Source organism: Pantherophis guttatus, chromosome 11, assembly GCF_059756535.1.
Source record: "Pantherophis guttatus breed Tessera chromosome 11, ASM5975653v1, whole genome shotgun sequence".
Lineage (NCBI taxonomy): Eukaryota > Metazoa > Chordata > Lepidosauria > Squamata > Colubridae > Pantherophis > Pantherophis guttatus.
Genome location: NC_142073.1, coordinates 13,967,179 through 13,986,763, shown reverse-complemented (window position 1 = coordinate 13,986,763; position 19,585 = coordinate 13,967,179). Strand labels below are relative to the sequence as shown.

At 37.9% G+C, this 19,585-nt stretch overlaps 1 protein-coding gene across 2 annotated transcripts in view; it reads right to left on the bottom strand.

The window, feature by feature from the left end:
* Positions 1-19,585, bottom strand: part of CDH11 (cadherin 11) — a 143,242-nt gene that overhangs the window by 26,990 nt on the left and 96,667 nt on the right. For both annotated transcript variants that reach the window (XM_034425374.3, XM_087877104.1), the window contains exons 3-6: positions 16,868-17,276; positions 11,308-11,602; positions 8,324-8,443; positions 4,986-5,153 (exon numbers count right to left, since the gene is read on the bottom strand). In XM_034425374.3, the coding sequence (XP_034281265.1) occupies positions 4,986-5,153; positions 8,324-8,443; positions 11,308-11,602; positions 16,868-17,095 (811 nt within the window). In that variant the 5' untranslated portion in view covers positions 17,096-17,276. The remainder of the gene's footprint in view (positions 1-4,985; positions 5,154-8,323; positions 8,444-11,307; positions 11,603-16,867; positions 17,277-19,585) is intronic.

Sequence of the window (19,585 nt, the reverse complement as noted above, 5' to 3'; positions counted from 1 at the left end):
AGATTCTAAGTCAGATTCAGGCAGCAATTCACCCATTAAAATGTCTCCTGGCACTCAAGTGTTTTGCCCCATCGCACTTTGTTTTTGGTAGGTTTAATTAAAAAGTAGAGAAATGCTAATTTGGCAGGCTATAAGGCAAAGCTCTTCCCTGACTCATTATGGACTTGGGTGGTCTTATACTTTTTTTCAAAATAAAATTGCTCGAACTTCTTGTATGTAGGCTCTGTAATGGAAATTCTTCCTTTTCCGCTTACTTTTTTTCCCTCCAGCTTTTTTTTTTTCATAGAATAAAATATACAACTGCTGCCCAAGTGAAATCAATTCAAGTGTGTGCTTATATAAATCCGTTTTGAACTAATCCACAAAACATTTGGCTCTTTCTGGAGCACATTAACCCTTTTCATTAATTTAGTTAAGATGTGAACACAATTCAGGAGAAACACAACTGTAAAGAGTATAGACACAGGAAGGAAGAGAGGGAGGGAGGGAGGGAGGGAGGGAGGGAGGGAGGGAGGAAGGAAGGAAGGAAGGAAGGAAGGAAGGAAGGAAGGAAGGAAGGAAGGAAGGAAGGAAGGAAGGAAGGAAGGAAGGAGATTGTCAGAATTCCTGGAAAGGCTGTGAACAAAATACTTAAAAACAGCAGTAAAGTTGAAATAAAAGAATTGATATTTCTTTTTATTATATACATAGGGTGTAAGCTTGACATGTAGACTCAATTGCCTTGGGCCCCTAAGACAGAGGAAACTGTATCCAAATGGTTTAACCCTTACAAATGATTAGTTGAGTATATGCTTGACTTCCTAACCCATTCCTATCCACAGGACTATTAAAAACAATGCGACAACCAAACATTATAAGGGAAAACTCTGTCATGAAAATTAGGGATGCAGAATTGTTAATTTCAATATTTCAGAATCCATATATCTCCACGGTAACAATATTGTAGATGCTGCACTGGTATTGGGTAGGCTTTAGTGTAGAACTCATACTACTATTTTTTTTAAGACATGCAAATTTTAAAGTGTGAAATTTTCAACACTATTTGAACTGGCTTGTAGGTATTTACAGGATCACCTGGTTAAGGTATAACTGACCTGAGTAATTTGCTTGTCTTGACTGGGGCTGCTGAGAGTGTGGTGTAATCAGGATTGTGGCAGAGTACAAGAGTAGTTCTAACAGCTGCTAATCATATAATTGGGATCATGCTGTGCAGCACTAGAGATTGCACATGAGTTTGTGCATTTATATCATTTAATCATTTTCATTCATAAATTACCCATAAACTACGGATGCTTTTTGTTTGCCTGCCTCTTTACAAAGGGTTAAATCTCTCTGAATGTCCATTTCCTATTTGATGCACATATTCACTTCCAAATACCAAAAAACAAACAAACATTTAAGCAAATTAAAAACTTGCCATAACTGATACCTCCATAAACTAAATGGAGCTATCCAAAAGCAACGGACATGCAGATTTTGTCATTCGTGAAGACTACCGATACAATCAGTCTAAATTGTAAATTTACGATTTATATTGATATTGTTTCCTGATTGCTAATTTGTACCCTATCTATGTATCCTATGTATCTTTTCTTTTATGTACACTGAGAGCATATGAATAGAATAACAGAGTTGGAAGGGACCTTGGAGGTCTTCTAGTCCAACCCCCTTCTAGTCCAAAACCCTACACCACTTCAGACAAATGATTATCCAACATCTTCTTAAAAACTTCCAGTGTTGGAGCATTCACAACTTCTACAGGCAAGTTGTTCCATTTATTAATTGTTCTCACTGTCAGGAAATTTCTCCTTAGTTCTAGGTTGCTTCTCTCCTTGATTAGTTTCCATCCGTTGCTTCTTGTCCTGCCTTCAGGTGCTTTGGAGAATAGCTTGACTCCCTCTTCTTTGTGGCAACCCCTGAGATATTGGAACACTGCTATCATGTCTCCCCTAGTCCTTCTCTTCATTAAACTAGACATACCCAGTTCCTGCAACCGGTCTTCATATGTTTTAGCCTCCAGTCCCCTAATCATCTTTGTTGCTCTTGTCTGCATTCTTTCTTGAGTCTCAACATCTTTTTTGCACCAAGACAAATTCCTTGTAGGTCCAATCACACTTGGCCAATAAAAAATTCTATTCTATTCTATTCTAATTGAGAAGCAACCATGAAATCTGCTTTTTAAGAACGTCTCTGCTGTACTCACACATTCATAAAAAAGATGGAGAGGGAGTGCTTTGCTTGCTTGCTTTCTTTTTTAAATTTGGTCTCAGCGCATAACTATTTCTCTCTAAAATATGTTTCCATTGCTTCCATCCTCCATCTGTCTCCGTTAACAGCATTTCCCACTAAAAGTCTAGACCTCATGCCATTGATCTCAGCGGGGGCATATTGTTAAAACATCATCGTCCAGTATGTTTTCAAAATGAGGCAGCACAAAAGTCCCTACCTCCTCCTGTGCCTTAATCCTCATCTTTGAAATGGTTCACTGTGTGTCCCTGGAAATGGCTCAACTCTTTTATGTATTTTTTTCCCCTTTCTAAAAGAAAGCTCTTCCAAAAAAAAAAAAACACACTTTGAATGTAAAATGTGCATGAGATACCTCTCAATTCCTTTTGGTGTGCATGAATCTATTTCAGAGAAAACTTTTATGGATTGGTGGGGCTTATCTGGAATTTGGGACTGTGTATGGAATCATAAAAGGCTGAAGGGGGAAGGGGAAGATGCTCCTTCACAAAATAGCTACTATGGCCATCACAGCAATAGCACTTAGCACTTAGACTTATATACCACTTTACAGTGCTTTTACAGCCCTCTCTAAGCGGTTTACAGAGTCAGCCTATTGCCCCCAGCAATCTGGGTCCTCATTTTACCCACCTCGGAAGGATGGAAGGCTGAGTCAACCTTGAGCCTGGTGAGATTTGAATTGCCAAACTGCAATCAGCCGGCAGTCAGCAGAAGTAGTCTACAGTACTGCACTCTAACCACTGCGCCACTATGACTCATCATGGGCCATTGAAACATTACCATCTACAAAAATCTAACTTGCCAGGCTGGTCACTCTCATTTGGTCTCAGCTCCTCAGATACCTTCTACGATTTTAGCTTACCTTTTCATTTTTCTAGACAGGTGGGCAATAGCCACCTACCACTCTTAATTTTTAAGATAGCAAGTGTGGCTCTTTCAGGATTGCTACCCTGCTACACCATGCTTTGCATGCTGCTAGTCAACAATAGATACCATGTTTCCCGGAAAATAAGACTCTGCCTGATATTTTTTTGAACCCTGAAATAAGCGCTTGGTCTTATTGCCATTCACTCAAAAGCCCAATTGGCCTTATTATCAGGGGATGTCTTATTTTGGGGGAAACAGGGTACAAACTTAATACAAATTTAATGCAAACTTAAACTTAATACAAACTTAAACTTAATGCAAACTTAAGGTAAAACGCTCCAAACTCGATTGCAGAAAATACGACTTCAGCAACAAAGTGGTCAATGCCTAGAATATACAGTACTACCTGACTCTGTGGTTTCTTCCCCAAACCCCCAAAACTTTAGACTGTCTACTGTTGACCTCACTCCATTCCTAAGAGGTCTGTAAGGGGAGTGCATAAGCGCACCAATGTGCCTACCGTCCCCTTTTATTCATATTCATTTCATGTACTCATAATTATGTTTATACTTATATCTGTTATCTAATACATGCTTGACGAAACAAACAAACAAACAAACAAATAAAGTCTGTCATATGCAATGGGGTAAAGAGAAATTGCAGGGTGGGATTGGGGGAAATCTGGCTTTGCCTGTCTGAAACTACTTGGCTTTAGTAAAGTGTACTTTTGCTAATAATGGATTCAAGAGTCTTTCTTTTTTAATTGACCAGGTTGGGATGGTTGACAGGCTCTACAAGAGCCAAGCAGAATCAAATAAAAAAAAAATATTACAACTAGGTTAAGCTATGGTCTCTTGACTCTCTGACACAAGCAAGGTAAAATCATATCCTTGTGAACTAGATATTTTGGGATATATTATGAATTGCTTTGAGCTTTATGGAAGATATAACATTATTAGCCTGAGATATTGGGTTTTCATTTCTAAAAGCTGCATGCCACTGATGTTACAGGAGGATAGAAGCAGGGATCTTACATTAGAATTGCATGGGTTTCAAAAATGGTTCAAAAAAGAATGTCTGTATTTTTAATATGATTTCTTAAAGCAGCCATGTCCTCCTTTGGACAAAACCTCTGAATAGATGTAGCTGCTTTAAAGACATGCTGTACTTACACCTGTACATGTTTCAAAGCACTTCCTCCAAATAATTTTTAAAGCACAGGCAGCCCTATCTTTCTAGAAATCATTATTACCGTATTTTTCAGAGTATAAGACGCACCAGAGTATAAGACCCTCCTTAGTTTTTGGGGAGGAAAATAAGAAAAAAGCTGATTGGTGGGTGGATCGGCCTCCCAGAATACCCCCAATCAGCTGTTCCCAGAGGTGAATTTTAGCAACAGGTTCCTTAGTTGTGAGCTCTGCATCTTGCTTTTTTTTTTTTTTTTTGGTTTTTTTTCCTGCCTCTGAAACTCCGTTTCACAAAAAAACTCTGTTTTCTGCCTCTGAAAGCCTCTGAAAAAGCTTCAGAAAAAAAGCCTCTGAAGCTCTGTTTGGGGGCTTCTTTTCTGAAGCTTCGATGTTTTTTTCAGCCTCTGAAACCTCCGTTTGAGAAGCTGGGTGGGGCTATATTTGAAGTATAAGACACACCCAGATTTTCACCCTCTTTTTTTTTGGGAAAAAGGTGCGTCTTATATTTCGAAAAATACAGTAATCATAATAAGAATATGATACTTGACTGCGTAGATTCAATATATTACTGAATAGTTGTTTGCTAACAAGTAAAAGAGGAGGAGGAGAATTATTCAGCTCCAATGAGGCTTCTGGTGGACCATTATGAGAAACAGAATCCACTGGGTAGAGTTCTTCAGAACTTACTCTGTGGGAACTTTGGTGGGTTATCATTGACATCTGTGAGGGTAATTGTCACTTTGGTGGTTCCTGAAAGTCCTCCCATGTGTCCTCCCATGTCCTTTGCTTGTATCACAACATGATATTCTTCCTTTGCTTCTCTGTCCATGTTGGGAAGAGCTGTTCTTATAATACCTTCAGGAAAAAGATGAGAAGAAATGGTTCACAATATGTTCTTCAAATGTTTATCTGACAGCAAGTCTCTTCTACAGCTATTCATTTGCATAAGGGCTGGCAGATATTTGTTTAAACCATTATACAACAGAGAAATTGCCTTCAGTGATTGTAGTATATATCAACTACAGTTTCCTCCACCCATACTCCATAGAATATCTGATGTTGGTTAAAGAAGTGGTGGGAGAAGAATATGTTCCGTTCATAATTTAATATGAATTTAATGTATTCACATGTCCTGCCCTTATAGGATAATTATAATGCAACTTTATAGTCAATTCTGAACTTTCTAATAGAAGAGTACAAAAATGTATACATTATCTGCATTTTATACATGGACATGTATATTCAGGAAAATGCATCCATCTGAATTGCATTATGTTGCTTAGAAAATGTACACCACCCACAAAAAGTAGAATACCCCAGGGGAAAAGAATGCATATGCATATAAAAATTTTCAAATACGTCGTCTAAAAAGCACAAGACTGAAAAAAAAAATGAAGTTAAACACAATAGAAGCATCCATCTGTAAAATTGGATTCTGCAAGAGCTTGATAAGCTCTTTCCGTGATCTTGCCTAGTCCGGCTTATAATATAATGATTGTTGAGGTTTTAATGGAGAAGTCTGAGGAATTTGATCTTTGCCATTTCCAATATGAGAAAGGGCATTAGGATTTGCACACAAAGGGTTGATTTATGTTATCTCATCTTGGATTGCTACCAAAAACAGCTGGCCTCCCAGTAGCAAAATGTTATTCCTAACCTGTTGTAATGCCGTTGAGGATTATGTTGCTGCAGTTTGTTTTAGGAAAATGAAAGTGAGGACACATTGTTAAAAACATCTATTGTATTTTGGTATTTACCAGTTTTTGAATTCATGATCAGAATGGGTTCACTAATCAGTATGCAGTCCACAAATCTAAGGTAGGCTTAGATCTCAAAATTTCCATCATAGATATCAAGACTAGTGTTTGTTCTTTGGTGGGATTTGGGGGGGAATTTGAGACATTATGATGCCATTTTCTCACTAGAGGGAAATCTTGGCTTTCTTTTTCTCCATCTTGGAAAGAGAAAGGAATGAATGAATGAATGAATGAAGGAAGGAAGGAAGGAAGGAAGGAAGGAAGGAAAAGAAAGAAAGAAAGAAAGAAAGAAAGAAAGAAAGAAAGAAAGAAAGGAGGAAGGGAAGGGAAGGGAAGGAAAAGGAAGGAAGGAAGGAAGGAAGGAAGGAAGGAAGGAAGGAAAAGAAAGAAAGAAAGAAAGAAAGAAAGAAAGAAAGAAAGAAAGGAGGAAGGGAAGGGAAGGGAAGGGAAGGAAAAGGAAGGAAGGAAGGAAGGAAGGAAGGAAGGAAGGAAGGAAGGAAGGAAGGAAGGAAGGAAGGAAGGAAGGAAATGCTATTTTGATGGCTTTATCACTAGGAGCTTAAATATGCTTAAATGAGCATTTGAGAAACTGAGAAACATTTTTATCCAATTTCCTCCTCCTCCAGAGCTCTGTACCAGCTCATATGCAATAGGGATAGATGGATTATGCCATTTCCAAATACTTGTATAACAATCTCTGTACCCAACAACAGTAGTAGAATAATGTATTAAGGGGAGATTTAACAACATCCCTTTTCAATTATACGTTTGCATCTGTTTTGGATGCAAAGGTTAAGACTATCACTCAAATCTTCCTGAGCTGCCATTATATTATATTACTTCACGAACATTTCATCAACAGATATTTGGACTGTGATTCTGTTCCGACTACTAAGAGATCAGTCTCGCTTAATCACCCCAAAGGCCACTTCATTCTGCACCATTGCAATCACAATTAGAAAAGGATTAGACCATTTTGAAATGAATGATTTTATATCTAAACCACTTAGCTAATGTTTCTTATTGACCTCCCCATCATATACTCTGCTCATATACAATCTATCTCTCTTTTTTTCCCTTCTACTATTTTCCCTTCTAACTATTTCAAATTAATAGCTGTATTAAAAATTGTGCACCACCTTCCCACTGCTTGAGAAGTTTGGGGGGCTGAAAAAAGTGTGAATATAAAATTATACTCCCTGACTATCAACTCTTCCACCTCCTGAATGCATTTTTAAGGCTTGTCCCTACTTTCCTAAATGCTCTTGGAAATGCATTAGGAAAAACATTAAAATTATCTTTTATACTACTATTTTTCATGAAGATTTTTAATGGAGACAACAGAAACAGGAAAGAATATTAGTGAATGTAAGCATTAACACAGAAGACTGTGAACTTTCTTAATAAACCTATACAGAAGACTAACAAACTGTGTTTAGTTTGGGAAACCCCTTCTTTGATATGCATTATATGGGGCCAGCTGTTGATTACAAAATTTAACCTTTATCTAAGTTTGGAAGTCATAATACTGTCAGTGTTTTTCAGCAGCTGGTTTAGACACTGAACATTTCTTTTATAACCCCATGCAATCACATATACTGGGATGTGGGTATGATTTCCATTAGAGATCATTTATAGCTTGAAAAAAGTGTCAAATTCTTCTCATATGCAGAAGGCACATTTACTTTAAATCAAGCAAGAAAATCAAAGGCATTGTTGTCTCTAAAATAAATCCAAGGCCTGAATGCAAATTACAAGTCAAACGGAAACACACTGTAAGGTTTGTTGTTCCCTGTTGTTGCTATTGTTATTAAAATTGGTGGTTTATCTTCTGATTATCATATTTGGGACACATAAAGGAAGCTTGGTAGTGGCCCAGTAGTTAGAATGCAGTATGGCAGGGTAATTCTGCTGAGTTCGATCCTGACTGGATGAATGTTGACTCAGCCTTCCAAGGTCGGTAAGATGAGGAGCCATATTATTGGGGGCAATATGCTGACTCTGTAAACCACTTAGAGAGGGATGTAAAGCACTATGAAGTGGTATATAAGTCTAAGTACTAGTACTATTGTTAATCTCTTTCAGGTAATTAGCCATACCCACTAAAGCCAACGATCATGGATTGAACCTTGTACTCCAATAACAATTGGATACAGAGACATGTATGTAAAAATGGGTGGCAATATAAACCGAATAAATTTGGAAAGTTGCTGGTTTCTCACTTCTATTCTAAAATTCCCTTTCAGTTAGCACACAGTTGATTAGTACCTGTTTGTGGCTCTACAGAGAAATACGGTTGGCCTTCAAGAATGCTGTAAACAAGTTTCGCACTATTTCCATAGGTAGGATCATCAGCATCTGAGGCTGTCACCTGAATCACAGATGTACCTGCAAACGGAAAAGGGAACAGATACGTATATTTAGATATACCTATGTTTTTCCCCACTTCCAAAATTTCAGGTTAAGTACAATGCCAACTTCACCTTTCAATGGGAACAACGAGAAACATATGAGAGATTATCTTTACTAATTGCACCCTGGAAAATCCACATTTCATTTCTTTAAAAGAGGTTTTACTAGCAAATCACCAATGGTGATTCCAACAGCTGTACAGATTACCGCAGATCTCTATTCAATTATTATTATTATTTTTTTTTGGAGTATACAGTTGAGTTAATTCTATTTGCTAAATGCATTTCTCCTCCCCTCCCTTCCTTGCAATTTGTTAATATTATGATTTGGAATATTAATTTTAGGGTTGTACAGCTCTTTGCGTCCAATCTCTAAAAGTGATTTGGAGCGCATGGGAGTGTGAACATGACACCTGCCTGCAGCATCTTAAAGCAGCCACGTCTCTTCCCTCTGCTATAATATGCTATATCGAAAGAAATAAATGATTGCTTAATTCACCCAACATGCTAAAGACAAGGTTCCTATAACTAACTACCCCACAAGCTATCCAGCTCTGTGAGCTTTGTTGCATATGCAGTGATTTGTTCAGCATTTCTCTGCATGCTTCATGGCTGATTACTTTATTGGAAAGGGAGTTTATTTGACTGGAAAGGACATTTAAAATTGTGCTTTATATTTTGTATTGTGTAAAAGCCTTAGTCAGCCAGTATTGTAATAGATACCAAAACACTGCCATGATATACATATGGTAAATGTAAAGTGACTATTGGCACAATATAGACCACAGTATAATCAGCTGAGATTGGCCAGCTAATTATGGCCAGCTAATTATGATCTGGTATTTGGTGCATAAGGCATAGAGATGCGCATGCAACATTTTGCTTGCTTGTTTTCTTTATGGATAACAAAAGAGATGATTCCTCCCCCATAAGGACTGTTATTTGTTTAAGAAAAATCACAAGTGGGATTGGATTAAGGACAGCTGTTGTTCTAATTCTTTCCAACTAATGGAATGCTGGAAAAAAATAATAATGAAAATGAGGCCGGTACATTGTCAGCAGAATCACTCTCCCCAAACCAAGTGGAAGAAACTCAAATTTGGTTTTGGGAACAAGCCAACCTAAGAGTGACTGAGTTTGAAGATGGGCCAGAGAAGGTCAGGGGCTAAGAAACAGTCCATTAAAAATTCCCACAAAGGCATCCTGATTGGCTGTGTGCATTGCTTGGATCCAAAAACACATTTGCTAGCTTTGGAACCAAATGCTGCACACATCTAATAAAGATGCCATTGGAAAAAAAACATGCATCTTTTTTTTTTTAATCCTTGGCAGGATCCAGCCCATTTTGATCTGATCTGGTCTGGTCTGATTTTTTATTTTTTTTATTTTTATTTTTTGGTACATCTGCGCAGCTTCTAAAGGAGTCTTTTCCTGGGAAGGAATCAAATCTACATTTAAATTAAGGAGGCATTAAAGAGATTAAAAACTCTTGACAACTCTTTGCTGTCGTTACCTGAACACCATCCAAACTCAAGAGAATATATATTTTTGAATCCCTGTGGCTACCATGAAAGCTTGTGCAAATTAGTCCATTAATTGCTACAAGGACAGTGAGAAGGCCACGGACCGAATCCAAAGGATCTTTTGTCTGCTCCAGAGTTGTAATAGGAGAAGCAGTTGGTTAGCATTTTGGAAAATTGCTGATTTCTCCATTTCTAAGTCTTTTTCTTTCCTCCCTCAAGGTCATACGCCAATAAAAAGGAGAGCTGTTAGTAAAGGCCAGGAATGAATTAATAAAGGCCAGGAATGAGTTCTAGACGCTCGGTGTACTTTCCAAAACTTAAGTCCCCAGTTAGCCGTTTCTTGCTTCTCATAAACAGAAGAGCTGTTTCGTCCAGATTGTTGAAAATCAGCTGCTTTAAGTGTTCTCCAACTGTCATTTAGCCAACAGCTTTTTCACTCATGCTACCTGAATTATTTTCATCCCTGGTGGTCACAATAAAAGCTGCAACTTAGCTTGTTTTTTTTTTCCTTTCTTTCTCCGCCTCATCTCCTTGGGTTTTCCTTTTGCAACATAGCTTTTAGATGATAAAAATAGAAGCCAGGTACTCTCATTGTTCATATTTTAAAACATTCTGGGATTATTATTATTTTTTTGCCAACAAATAAAAGGCTTTAGATGAACATATAAATCTATACCTAGATAGCATTTCAGATTGCTTACGATCAAAAGGAAAAACATTGCTATCTGTGCATGTAAGAAGCTAGTGTTATCAGGGAGAAAGCCGTTCAGGTTTCCTCTCAGATAATTTAGATGGGAAATCTTTTATCAGCTGGAGAATTCTTAGCATTGTCTGAAAGGGGTATGGAGCCTAGTCCTATCACAATTGATTTGAGATCCACGGCAAGGTTCTATACACAGGTTGCATTTCCCTCTGGCTGTTCACTCTTCCCAGCAAGAGAATAATAGTCAGGGGTGAAATTCAGCAGGTTCTGACAGGTTCTGGAGAACCGGTAGCGGAAATTTTGAGTAGTTCGGAGAACCGGCAAATACCACCTCTGGCTGGCCCCAGAGTGGGGTGGGAATGGAGATTTTGCGATATCCTTCCCCTGAAATGGGATGGGAATGGAGATTTTGCAGTATCCTTCCCCTAGGGTGGGGTGGGAATGGAAATTTTGCAGTATCCTTCCCCTGGAGTGGGGTTGTAATGGAGATTTTGTAGGACCCTCCCCTGCTACGCTCACCATGCCACACCACGCCCACCAAGCCACGCCCACCGAACCGATCGTAAAAAAATTTGAACTCCGCTACTGATAATAGTGTACGTTTGTGTTACCTACCCACATTGGATCTCTCTGGTACATTGGCATGATAATTTTCGTGAAGGAATTCAGGAGGGTTGTCATTGATATCTTGGACTTTGACGATGAATTCTGAGGGTGGTTCCAAGGGCCGATTGGTGTGCCGGTCCACAGCTTGGGCAGTTAATGTATATTGAGCTCTTTCTTCTCGATCCAGTGTCTTTGTTGCGTGGATGTTCCCTGATTTGTCATCGATAACAAAAATAATGCCCGCTCCTTCACCTGAGAGAATGTATTTGATGTTCCCATCACCAGAATCGATATCTGAATGAAGCTGCAAAATGAAAAAAAAAATGCATATTCACATACAGTCTCCGAAGGCAACAAAGGCTACTGTTGTGCCAAATGCAGGTAGTCCTCAACTTACAACAGTTCATTTAAGTGACCATTCAAAGTTACATCACCATTGGAAAAAGTGACCCAAAACTGTTTCTCACACTTAAAGCTTCCCAGTGGTCACATGGTCAAAATTTGGATGCTTGGCAACTAACTCTCTACATGGGGCTCCCCTTGGGGTGCACCCGGAGGCTTCAGTTGGTCCAGAATGCAGCTGCACGGGGGATTATGGGAGCGACGGGGCGCTCCCATGTGACACCTCTCCTGCGCGAGCTGCACTGGCTTCCGGTGGTCTTCCAGGTGCGCTTCAAGGTGTTGGTGACCACCTTTAAAGTGTTCCATGGCTTAGGGCCGGGGTATCTATGAGACCGCCTTCTGCCGCCAATTACTTAATTACTTAATCTGTTTCTTAATAGTTTTTAACTTCTATATGTATTTGTATTTATTATGGCTGTTCACTGCCCTGAGTCCTTCGGGAGTAGGGCGGTATACAAATATGAAAAATAAATAAAATAAATAAATAAATAAATAAATAAATAAATAAATAAATAAATAGCCTCCCACTGGCCAGTTCGCTCACACAGAGAGGGCCTCCTCAGGGTGCCGTCGGCCAGACAATGTTGGCTGACGACCCCCAGGGGGAGAGCCTTCTCTGTGGCGGCACCTGCCCTCTGGAACAACCTAGCTCCAGAGATACGCACGATACCAGACCTCAGGACTTTTCGTCAGGCCCTGAAAACTCATTTATTTCATCTAGCCGGGCTGGCTTGATCCCATCCTTTCGGTTTTAATTTGAAATTGGTTTTAACTGGGTTGTTTTAAATTGAGGGCCGAATTTATTTAATGTCTTTTAAACTGTTTTTTAAATTTTATATGTTATGTTTTATCTCGGATGTTCACCGCCCTGAGTCCTGTTGGAGAAGGGCGGTATAAAAATCAAATCAAATAAATAAATAAATAAATAAATAAACTCATATTTATGACAGTTGCAATATTCCGGGTTCATGTGATCCTTTTTTGCAACCGTTTTACAAACAAAGTCAATGGAGAAGCCAGATTCACTTAACAACCATGTTACTAACTTAATAACTGCCGTGATTCACTTAACAACTGTGGCAAGAAAGGTCGTAAAATGGGACAAAATTGACTTCACAAATGTTTCACTTAGCAACAAAAAAAAATTGGGCTCAATTTTGGTCGTAAGTTGAGGACTGCCTCTATTTCTGATATTTTCCCAAAATATTCTTCTTCAACTTTTATGATACATGAATTATTGTCTTTTCTTTTTTTCTGTAAGAAGGAGAAAGAAAAGTTAAATTCCCAAGGATGGAAACCTACATTAAGATGTCTGATAAAGATAAAGATGTCTGTTGATTACATAATTCTTATTCTAGTGGCCCGTTGCTCCCCTGGCTTGCTACATTTCCAACCAAATTTATTTATTTCTACGTTGCCCATCCCTCCTACGTTTGCCCATCTCACAAATATACTTCCCTAATATATTAGAAGGAAGAAGATAGATTTTAGGAAATTATTATTAAATACTTCTTAGTTATCACATTGCCTTGAAAAAGTTAGTGTTGTTATAATGAAGAGGTTAATTAAACTTTAAATCTTTTTTTGAGTAAACATATATTAGAGAGTAATGGAGAGGTTTTAAATGCCCCTTCATTTTATTTTGTTATTTTGTTGTTTGTTATTGCACAAACTTATACACTGAATCTCTAAAGACATTAAAATGGATATAACTAGAAAATAGTTTCATGTAATCTAGAAAGTACATGAATGGCTCCAAAGTATTGTATATTGTGGGGGTGGATTTAAAATGCATTTGGATTTAAAAAAAAAAATATGAAAGGAAAAGCTGGTTATTATTTTGTAAGAGCAAAAGGAGGAACATAATATCTTAGGAAAGATTTTCTATTTAACAGATTTTTGATTAAGTGTACTTTTAAAAAAATAGATAGATTTGCCCATTATGGAGCTACAACAAAGGGAACCACCCATTGAGTTCAACTAATCTCTCATTTCATAGCTACTTAATGCCCATTGTGATAGTTTAATGAATAGTATTAAAGCAATTAATGCATGAAATGAAATCAGAATCCTGCCACTTAAATTTCCAACAACAGTAAAGGCATTCAGCGCCATTGACAGTACGTAAGATTAAGGCCATCTTTACTTTCCTTACACTTCATCCTATTTAAAGCTTGAAAAATGCTCAGCTGGTTTGATTTATCACACCATGTCAGGCTATTTTAGTAGACGTTCCAATGTTCTCTAGAAAAAGGGATTTTAGATCATTCAAATATGAGTTGTCCTACTACTTGATAGCATAACAACAGTGGAGCTCATGCAAATAATGAATGTGTCAGAGATTTAAACATATATTATAGCAGGTGTCATCAAGAATTCATACCTAATTTAGCAGCTCTGGCATTCATGTAATCACAATTAGAACAATGAAAGGAATTTTTTTGGACATTGGCAATTTTTTTTAAAAAAAATCCATTGCATATAGCTTTTTGTTCTACTTTAAGCCTATGCATTTTTAATGTCCTGTTTTGCTTAAATGCTGTTCTGCATTTACTGAGCTTTACTAACTTCTGGACCAAGTTTATCAGATTAAGCCAATGTATTGAATTTACCTTGTTGTATTTAGCTTGCTTGTTCAGACACTATGCTAATATTGTAAAGATACTCTTGAGCAGTGGTGAAATCTAAAATTTGTTACTACCGGTTCTGTGGGTGTGGCTTGGTGGTGGTGGGGTAATGTGACTGGATGGGCGTGGCCAATTTTTTACTTTTAAAACCATTTTTTCTACAACCTCTTCGGCGAAGAGGTTGTAAAAAAATGCTTTCAAAAGGCTCTGACAATCCCAGCTGAGTTGCCTGATCGGCAGAGGCTTTTTTTCTTTTAAAAGCCTCTGCCAATCAGGCAACTCAGCTTGGATCATCAGAGGCTTTTAAAAGAAAAAAAGCCTCTGCCGATCAGGCAATTCAGCTGGGATCGTCAGAGGCTTTTAAAACCATTTTTTTACAACCTCTTCGCCGAAGAGGTTGTAGAAAAAATGCTTTTAATTTTTTTTTTAAAAAAGCCTCTGATGATTGCGCGGCTCAGCCAGGCATGGGGGGGGGGCAGGGATTTTTGCTACCGGTTCTCCGAACCACCCACCTCCATCGCTACTAGATTGGGCGATCCGGTCCGAACCAGGAGCATTTCACCCCTGCTCTTGAGTCCTAGTAATGGCATCCATGCAGTATTTTGGGGTTTATTAAACCCCAAATAAAAGCAGGAGACTGTGAGTTCCAGTCCCATTTTAGGCTTGAAAGCTGGCTGGGTGAGTTTGGTCCAATCCACCAGGAGACTGTGAGTTCTAGTCCTAGATTAAACATGAAAGTTGGCTGGATGACTTTAGGCCAGTTAATCTCAATCTACTATGTCAAATTTAAATGACACATTGGTTGGTCAAGTCCTATTGCAATAAATGAATCAATTCTCAGTTGATCTAAAAAAGTGGAGCTGGGAAATACACACACAGGCACCCACATAGATCATTAACACTGATATTTTTGAAGCATTTACAAGGCAGTGGTCATCAATAAACACTGGTATATCATCTCTCAAATTTATTGTTTGGGTTTCTTTTGCAAATTGTCATTCTAGCATCAATGTTATATCCAGTGTTCCTTAAGGGGAATGTTTAATTGAATGTGTGTTTTGATTGGAAAAATGTATTCCAAAATTCAGAGGAGTGTAAAATTTGAAGAATAATTTACATTTTGAAAGGCCTAATCTTTATGATTACATTCCAAAATTGGGGAATTTGAAAAGGTATTTCGGATTCCATACAACCATCATTATCAAATTCAATAGTATTAGCTTGGGGATTAGTTAAAATCATATTAGAATCACCTTTGATAATGAAAATGAGTTTTGAAATATATTATCTGATCTTAGGTGAGTGCCCTACATATTAAATTTGTCCCTCCTCTCCTTCAATTAAATGTATAAGCTATTTTAGAATGCAGAACATAAAAGCAACATATAATGAGAGACAAAAAGAGCAGTACAGACCATAAAACAAGGCAACAAAGCTCAGAAGCTACAATTAAAGTCAATACCATATTCATTTCAACTTAGAATGTGGTACAAAATGTTTTGATGGTACAATGAATGCCTTGCATGGAGCTGAGTTTGCTTGAGCTTAGGACATCTTCATTTTAAAAAGGACAAAAAAAAGACAAGAAGGAAGAGAATATACAGTATATCTGGGAAAATAATCAGTATGGCCATGCAATGAAACCAGATATGAGTCCATTGACTAAATTCCTTAGACAAATAACATTTTAAAGAAACTGAACGAGCTATATGCTAATGAAACACATTTTAAATGTATCTGCATGATCCACATCTCTGCCTAAGAATTTCATTTCCTCCTTTCCTGCAAAAAAACTAACTCTGGAAAGCATAAATGAATCTCTGTATATAGCTGTATGGCCAGCTACAGCTTTTCATCTGGGTATTGTAGCACCATTCTAACCATCTTAAAGAGCTAACGATTAACCTTAAATACCAAAGGATGGGTTGTTGTTTGGCTGGATTTACAGCTAAATGAATCCCTTCTAATCTCAGTTGGATAGGAGAGGTCTTACTAAATGAAGACAAATATATGGGTCCCAGGATAATGCTGCAGGATCCAGTCTAGGTCACTCACTGGAACCAGAGGTTTTGTCTTCCAAGTTTTTAGACTCATGCTGAAGGGGTAGGCTCCAAATCCCGTTGCTACTGGTTTGCTCGTGGGCGTGCATGCACTTGCGCGTGGGGCATTTCTGTGTATGCGCAGAAGCATCTGGGCAGTTGGGCGGAGCCTCCTGCCGCCACCGGTTCACCCGAACTGGGGCGAACCAATAGCAACCCACCACTATCATGCTGGAGTCCATTTTCAGGGAACTTCTCTCTAGCTAGAGAGAAGTCTCCTGAAGATGGGCTCCAGCACGAGTCCAAAAGCTCCAAAGACAAAAACCTCTGATCCCAGTAACAACCCAGATTGGATCCTACAGAGGTCTTATCATTCCTCTTTGAAGACTACACTGGATTTATTCATGGCCAAATCATACCAAAACATGTTTCTAAGGAAAGAAGAAGAAAAAAGAAAAAGCAATGCATGTGTTGCTCTAAAAAGTACAAAAAAAAACTTACTCGACCTACTAGTACAGGATCCGGTCCAGTATATTCTTCTATTACAAAGAACTGGTTCCATACCCATCCTCTTTTTGACCTCTGGAGAACTTGCCCTTCCTTCCCTTTCTCGTGATGGCCATGCAGTGATGGCCTTGAGTGATTTAGTTTGTCTGTCGCCATAACAAAGGTGCAACACAGCATTCCCAGACAGAGGAGGGCAGCATGTAAACAATGATCTTCCTTCATTTTTGGTTAATGTATAGGCACCAGAGTACTCCCCAATTTTTCCCCTTTCTTCTCAAAGGGTCACTGCAAAAGTGAACAGGAATACTATAATCCTCTGGAAAGTTCACAGGTTTTCCGTAACCGAGATGTCAATGTTCCTTAAGCCCATCACTTTAACTCTGTATAGACTCCAAACGGTTTCCTAGAGTAAGAAGAAGAAGAACCAAACAGGACAAAATTAGTTCTCTGTGCTTATTCTAAGCTCAGCATTTCAGAAACGTAGCACGCAACAAAAGCTTAATAGACCATCAAAACAAGATGCTAGTTTCTCTCCCAAGACGATAATATAAATGAAATATAAAGACACCTCATAAATTATTCACTCGAATGGCCAAGATTGGATGGTCTCCCTAGGTTGGAAACAATAATCTAAGAATATCTAGAATTCTCAGAATATCATGTTTTTAATAACTTGCTCAAAAAACATAAATTTTGGTATTAGTTGGAACATTTTCAAAAGTGTAGAGCAGGCATGACTGCTCATTTTACTCATTAACAGTCCCTCCATTAAAAAAAAAAGCTGTAATTTTTGGACAGACACTTGGAGGGGTTTTCAGTGACCCAATGTGAGATCTGGAACTGATATTTTTAAACAGAGTTTTTTGCTACCTTTGGAGGGCAGTAAAGACCACATCTTTGTTCAATAAAGGATTGATCTTTTCTGGAGTCCACAGTGAAGGCCCATCCTTTCTGACACAATTAAAAGAACAGGAGACTTTCTCACAGTCTGCAAAATAAATGAATCCTGATCTTGGGCTGGGAAGCAAAAAAATAGACAAATATCCATCTGTAATCGTATGTGAGAATGATCTGGAGACGGGGGAAAGAGACACTGGGAACAGCAAGATAAGAGACAACTTAGTCCACAGCTACATACTGGCCAGGACAAGAGACTCAGAAGAAAATTCTTCCTGGTTTCTTGAACTGTAAAGGAGGTGGGATGAGAATTGTACTTTCAGATTTTCAAGATTCTATTAATATAACTGTACAATAGAATAACAGAATTGGAAGGGACCTTGGAGGTCTTCTAGTCCAACCCCCTGCTTAGGCAGGAAACCCTACACCACTTCAGACAAATGGTTATCCAACATCTTCTTAAAAACTTGCAGTGTTGGAGCATTCACAACTTCTGGAGGGAAGTTGTTCCACTGATTAATTGTTCTGTCAGGAAATTTCTCCCTAGTTCTAAGTTGCTTCTCTCCTTGATTAGTTTCCACCCATTGCTTCTTGTCCTACCCTCAGGTGCTTTGGAGAATAGCTTGACTCCCTCTTCTTTTCAATGAAGTAGAATTAACTTATCATGTTTCTTTTCAAGTCTACCTCTGATACTGCCATAACATGAGTTACCTCAACAGTAAAACCCCGCTGCATATCTAGGATTTTACCTAAATATAATTCTTCAGGCATTTCGCCTTCCCTACTGATGTAATTTCCAACCAAGGGTCAAAAATGCTGGGAAGCTATCTTTAGAGAGATAGGGAATCTACTAAGGAAATAGCTAGTGGTATAGTATTAAATTCCCCATTCTTTTTAGAGGCATGGTGTCAGATATACCTGGTTGGAAGTAATAGCTTGTTGGATTTGGGTAAGATAGTGGTAGCCTGCTGGATTTGAGTAAAATCTTTATAATCTTAGCTATTCTATTACGTCTCTATTTCCAACTAAGCCTTATACTGTACATTCGTAGATAGCTAGTTTCCATAGTACAAAAAAAAAAAAGGTAATCCAATTCCTAGTTCTTTTTTTTAATAAGTTTTTTATTTTTATTTTTAAACAAACAATTCATCATTAACCAATCAGTGTAACATCTGGGTACAAACTTTTTTGTGTCATCATATTCAACATTTAGCATCATTTTCTTAGTACATATTTATCTTTCTTCTTACATTTACATTTAATGTATTACAACATATTTTCCCATGTTTCTTATTTTTATATTGTCTATTGTCTATATTCAATCTCTATCCATTGATAAAATTGCCCCCATATGTTGTAATACTCTGATTCTTCCTTCCCTCTAATTGCTAATGTTAATCTACTCATTTCTGCACATTCTAATATTTTCTTAATTAGCTCTCCCTTTGTAGGAATTTTTTATGCTTTCCAATTTTGTTCAATGCCTAGTTCTTTAAACAACTAGGCAATCCCTACCAGATTCTTTAGTCAAGGGTACCAAATATTGGGAGATTGACGAAGGGGCTACAAAGAAACATTATTGCCTATAAATATGGTTTATCTTCATTTGATATGTCCACCTGAAAGGAACTTTTCCTTTTAACAGAAGTTCTTATTAATTGAAAGTACCAGAAATAAATAGAAATATAAAGGAAAAAAATAAGTCAAGCATTATTTAAATCATCACTATTCTAATAAGATATTCCAATAAGAATTTTTGTTTAATTTAACTGAGCTCCAATTTACTCAGTTGCTGTTCATCTGAACTGTGTAATT